Source organism: Vicia villosa, unplaced genomic scaffold (genome assembly GCF_029867415.1).
Source record: "Vicia villosa cultivar HV-30 ecotype Madison, WI unplaced genomic scaffold, Vvil1.0 ctg.000106F_1_1, whole genome shotgun sequence".
Taxonomy (NCBI): Eukaryota; Viridiplantae; Streptophyta; class Magnoliopsida; order Fabales; family Fabaceae; genus Vicia; species Vicia villosa.
Genome location: NW_026705017.1, coordinates 568,166 through 574,162, shown reverse-complemented (window position 1 = coordinate 574,162; position 5,997 = coordinate 568,166). Strand labels below are relative to the sequence as shown.

At 30.9% G+C, this 5,997-nt stretch overlaps 1 protein-coding gene across 1 annotated transcript; it reads right to left on the bottom strand.

Moving 5' to 3' along the window:
• Window positions 1-580: 580 nt before the first annotated feature.
• On the bottom strand, window positions 581-2,584 carry LOC131624118 (uncharacterized). Its single transcript, XM_058895102.1, has one exon. It carries the CDS (start codon window positions 2,165-2,167, stop codon window positions 905-907), a length of 1,263 nt encoding a protein of 420 aa, XP_058751085.1. The 5' UTR covers window positions 2,168-2,584; the 3' UTR covers window positions 581-904.
• Between the last annotated feature and the right edge of the window lie 3,413 nt (window positions 2,585-5,997).

Genomic DNA, 5,997 nt, shown 5'->3' with positions numbered 1-5,997 from the left:
GTGTCGTTTATGAGGTAATGTAAAATAGATTATCGTACGTCATTCACAATTTATCACGATTAAGTGCTTGTTTGGAACCACGTTAGACAGTCCCCTAACGTACGTTTTTCTAATGCTCCAATCTGAAATTTTTCCATTTTCACGCATTTTTACCTCAAAATGTGTTGCCACCGCACGTTTGCTTTGCTAGAAACTCACCCAAACATACAATAAATCATATAATTAGGATCTCTATTTTGCTTAAAATTTGTTAATGATCCGCATGTATTATGTATTCATTGTAATGTACATTTTACCGTTGAAATTTCACCATTAAAATCATTCTTTATTTTATTTTCGTCTTTGTTGGGCAACTTAATCATACTTCTTAATCAAAACTATCTTTGAGAGAATGTTAGACCAACTATCGCATGCAATTAAATTTTTACAGTTAAACAATAAGTAAAATTTTTGTTATGATTAAATTGCGATTGATCTACATAATTGATCTATACAAGATGATTTTATTTTCAACCATCTTCCTTATTATACAATTACAATAAAATGCTAATCATACATACAATCATATAACATTAAAGATCATTTGGTCATCGAGTACTGCAAAATTAAAAAATAGTATTCAACATTTAACAATTTACAAATCTATCATACATGATCAAATTGATTTTATAATGATGACTAGTCATATATAAATTTAAAACAAAACAAAACAAAAAAAAAAAGAAATAGTAAAAAGAAGAAGAATTGTTAGCTGCAAATTGTAACCACCAACAACACCCCACTATGATCAACATCATGATGATAATAATCTTAATATTCATTGCAGCATCATATTCCTCTCTGTAATCATAACAAAGTTTTCTGTGTACCAGTTTAGTCTCATCACCAATCTTACAAAATATTCCTAATCAGAAGAACAAATCCACGAATCAACACCTTCTCCTCCTCTATTACTATTATTACTATTATCATTATTATTATTATTATTCTCCATTGTCTTTTCATGGTTTAACGTAATTGATCCAGAACCTGAAAAGTTTACCTTACAATTACTACCTACACCCCCACCCACACCAACACCAACACCAACACCATCACCTGTAGAAGAAGAACCAACAACTTTATCAACACCAAGATGTGCATTCACTTGTCCTTGATTCACACCAAGATCTTCCAGAGATTGTACTGATAAACTTTGTTGTTGTTGTTGATGATGTTGTGATTTTGCACCAAACGCTTCTAGACTAAAAGGATGAAACTGCTGTGAAGACGATGCGGAAAGGTTGTTGAATGTATGAATAGGTTGTTGATTTTGCATGCTAAGCATGAAGTTATGTTGTTGTTGTTGATGGTTATTATAAGGTAAACCCAAATCAGATATTGGTAGCTGTTGTTGTGGATAATTGTTGTTGACAGTTGCATCAACCATGTTGTTGTTATGCGATGAGGATGAAGATAAAAGCAATGGATTTTGATGATAGAGTTTTTGTGGTGAAGGACGGAGAGGGTAAAAAGAAGACGTTGTTGATGTTGGATCGAAGTGAGTTGATCTTAAAGAAGAGGAGGAAGTGAGAAGATCAAGACGGCGAGAATAAGAAGAACCTGAAAAAGGTGGTGCAGGGATACCTGTGAATTCTTGAACCATGGCTCTGAAATTCGATGTGTCGGTTGTTAGAACTGTTGTGGGTGCTCTTCTTGAAGCTCTTGTTCTCTTCTTTGAGTTTCTTGTTGCATTATTGGCTGTTGTTGTTGTCGCCGGTGACGGTGTTGTTGTTCTTGCATTATTGTTGTCATGAAGTCCAAGAGTTTGTGGAGTTGTTAACAAACATTGGTTCAAATGTTGTTGTTGTTGTAAGGAAAATGATAATGATGATGGTGATGAAAGTCCTTGAGATGATGGAGGAAATGAAGATGTGTCTATGTTTGGTTGGGATTGAGAGAGATTTTGAAGGTAGTTTGGTGAAAGATCAAAGAAAGAAACTGAGTTTGAGTTTGAGATTGAGTTTGATCCAAGATGAAACAATTGTGGATTGTGTGAGATGGAATTGAATTGAAGATTAGGTTGAGGATTGAAGAAATTTGAAGGAACAAGTGTTTGGTGATGAGTTCTTGAATCATATTCTTCATCACCACTTGAAGAAATGCTTCCACTATTACCAGAATCCATAGCTTGTAAATTAAGCAAAAGTAGATGAGACAAAAGCTGAACAAAAAAAAGTGGTTATAAAAAGGGATTGAAAATAGTGAAAATAGGAAAAAAAAAATAAAAAAAGGTTATGGAAGTGATGAGAGGAAGCTGTGAAAAATTTCTAATTCTGAGAAGAAGCTTTTGAAAAGAGAACAATATCTTTAGAAGCTAAGATCTTTTCCTAGGCTGTCTTTTAGATGGAGAAAAAGGAATTTTTTTTGGTATGAAAAGAAGAGAAAAGAAGAGGAGATGGGGGAATAGATTTTGTTTATGATATAATAGAACTGGCTAGGGAAGAGGTGATGAAGATGGGAAAGAAAGGAGAAAAGATGAAAAGCCTTGAGATGGAAATTACAAAAAGGCCATGTGGGGTGTGTTTGAAATTAGGGTTTTGTTTGATGAAAAGGAGGTGAAAGTGAGAAAGAAAGAGAGAGAAAATGAAGGAAAATAAAGCACAAGAAATGTTATTATATGTGTTACAGATAAAAACATAAAAGTTTTTACTTTTTGAATGGATAGATATTTATAATTCAATTTAATTTATGTGACTTATTTATATTTAATGGTGAATTTTATTATTTTTAGTAAATTTTAATGAAATACTATTTTCATTTTTAATATTATTAAATTTATTTTTAAGTAATAATGGTAAGTGTTTATTTTTAGTCATTAAATATTTATTTTAAATTTATATTCATATTTTAAATAAATTTTACTTACAAATTATCTGTATTTAATAAAAAATTTATGAAATTGAATGAAGTAGCTCTGATATATTCACTTGAATTAAATAGGTTTAAAGTGCGTATTTATGGTCAATCTTTAGAAAATAATATTTATTTCTATTTATGTATTGAAGTAAATAAATTATTGATATAAATAAATAATTTTAAAAAAATTAACTTTAAAAACCCTCAAATTTAAAATAGTTTAGCCAAAAACTTGCATTAAATATTTTAAATAATTGCAAATACACAACATATAATTTAATATCTAATTATGATAATATATAATTATTAGAATTCAAGTATGATTGGTTAAATTACAGATTTAATACAAGTAAAAAAATATTAAATTTATAAAAAAAAATGACTCATATTTTTAGAATCTTGAATGTTTAATGTATTGGCATTTATACAGACTTTCTAGACTCCTAACAATAACATCATTTAATTAAAATTAAATTAATTTTACCTCCTGAATATCAATATCTATATTCTTTTAATAGGTATTTCTAAAATATTCTCGAATATTTATTTTACCTTTGTGTTTGTTTTTTTACAAAGAAAAAAAAAATAGATGTTGTGTTTAGAAAATCCTTTGGACAGTGCAAGGTGGGGTAGGCATTGGAGTAGAGAGAAAAGAATTGCCGGTGGCTGGCAACGGGTCAAACTCAAAGTGAATGGTGAGAGAGAGTTTTGAATGTGAAAGGGGTGAAAAGGATGTAGGATAGGAACTATTCAAACTTTTACTCAGACAAAAAAAGTTATATGAAGATTAATTATTTTATTATTATCTATATAATAAAATTTTGTGTGAGAGAGAGACTAAAATAAGAAGCCAGGGAGGGCCAAGGATTGTAGGCCAGGAGGAATATATTGCAAGTTATTATACACATAAGGTGTTATTTGGGTAAGGTCATAAAATCCAAAGCATTAGATCAGCAATCTGGTTTCAAGTTCTACTGCATCGTTTGTTTTATTATTTCAAATTTTAAAAAAATTATGGAATTCTTAGGTTTTAAATTTTAAAGAAATTTTAGAATTTTTATTTGGGAGTTTGGAGGAGAGGAAAAGAAAATATTTTCAAAAGTGAATTTTTTTAAAAAATATAAAAAAAATTTTTTTTGACATTTTTTAAAAAATGATTTTATATAGAATGATAAAAGAACGTTTATCATTACTATATTATTAATTTTTAGAATACTATGAGAATATAAAAGATATTTGAAAAATTTATTAAATTCTCTAAAACCCTTATTTAATATAAATTTTGAGTTCTCACAAATTAGGAAATTTTTGTTATCATGAATAAAAACAAACACTCCAAAACCCTCACAACCAAAATCCTTCAACTCTTTCCACTAAATCCTTCCCTTTTATCAAAACTCTCCCCTCCACTTTCCTCAAAACTCGCAAACAGACCTTTAATGTATGCCTAATTATTGTATATTTTAGATTTGTTGGAAATCAAAGTATATATGATTTATCTTTTCTATTTTTTTCCTTTTGTTTTTGTCTCTCTTTAATGGCAATATACGCTCTAACTAAATAGATTACACCTTTATCTTTTCTGGTTACAGTGTTGTAAAATAGGCAGATTGGGCATTATGGGGTCCTGTAACCGGGTAGCAGCCCTGCTGTAACCGGTTACAGCTGAGCGTAACAAATAGCAAATACAGTGACGGTGATGTGTAACCGGGTAACAGCCCTGCTGTAACCAGTTACACCTGACAACTTTCAGAAAATTTTTTTTTTTTGTAAAACTCATAACTTTTAAACCGTAAGTCCGTTTTTAGTGTCGTTTGGGCGTTGAAACTGTAATTTAATTTTCTATCTAATAAAATGGCTTAGAGAGCAGTAGCTTGATTTTATTTTATAAAAAAACCCGATATTTTTTGGTGATGAGCTATACTTGTATGTACAAGTAATATATGTGTTTAAGTATCGGTGTTGTGGCTAAATAGCTTGCTCTGTTGATGTGTGGTTGGCATGATGTGATTGTTATATGATGGTTGAATAATGATTAATGGTAGATGCATTATTCGGTATTAATTCGGTGAGTTGGATTGTGATAAATGATGTGCATTTATTGTTATCGTTGATGATTAGCATGCTTATGATGGTGCATGCATACATAATCATAATTGTGGTTGTCCTGGTGTTGTTGGTCAGTGTAACGCCCGTTTTTAGTTTGCGTGTTTTATTTAATTATGTCGTGTTATGATATGTGTTTTGTTTTACTAAATTATGTGTTAATTGAGTGCTTGTGCGATATTGGCGTTATTTGTGGGGTTTTATGGTAAATAATATAAGTTAATAAATTAGGAGAGTTATTGGGCTTAAGGTAGCATTAGTAAGTGTAGGGTGTGATTTAAGGCCCATTAGTAATGAGAAAGATAGTAAGTTAAACAGAACAAGGTTTTAGGGGTTTTAGACTTAGAAGCTCATTTTGACAAAGTTGTGAAAGAAGAGAAGAGTAGAGTGAAGAGAAAGAGGGGAATCTCAATATTGAAGCTAGAGTTGTCTTCAATCCAAACCTAAGGTAAGGGTGGGATTCTTTCATGCTAAAGGGATGTATGATGATGTTTTGGGTGGGATTTGATTGTATGTTTGTATCCATGGAAGTTGTGTGTAGAGATGTTAGGGTTTATGAACAAATGCATGAATTTATGATTTGAAATGTGTTTTAATTGATGTTTGATGATGTTATGATGTTAGAAGATCCATAATATGTGTTATATTTGTGGTTATAACATGTATTATATTGTTGTTCGTGATGGTTGATGTTTTTCAACTTGATTGGGTTGAGTTTAGGGGATTTGGGATGAGATTCGTATGCTGTTTTCTGTGTTTGGGATTTTCTGAAAATCGCCAGTTCGCGCCGCGAACTTTGTTGGCGCCGCGAACTGCTTGGCAGAAACTCAGGAATATTTGATTCACTCAGTTCGCGCCGCGAACTTTGTTGGCGCTGCGAACCCTGTTTTACAGAACATTTTCCAAACTTTGAAATGATGTAACTTTTGAACCGTAACTCCTTTTCAAGTGCCGTTTGGACCTACGTGAATCCCTAATTGATGTTTTTCCATT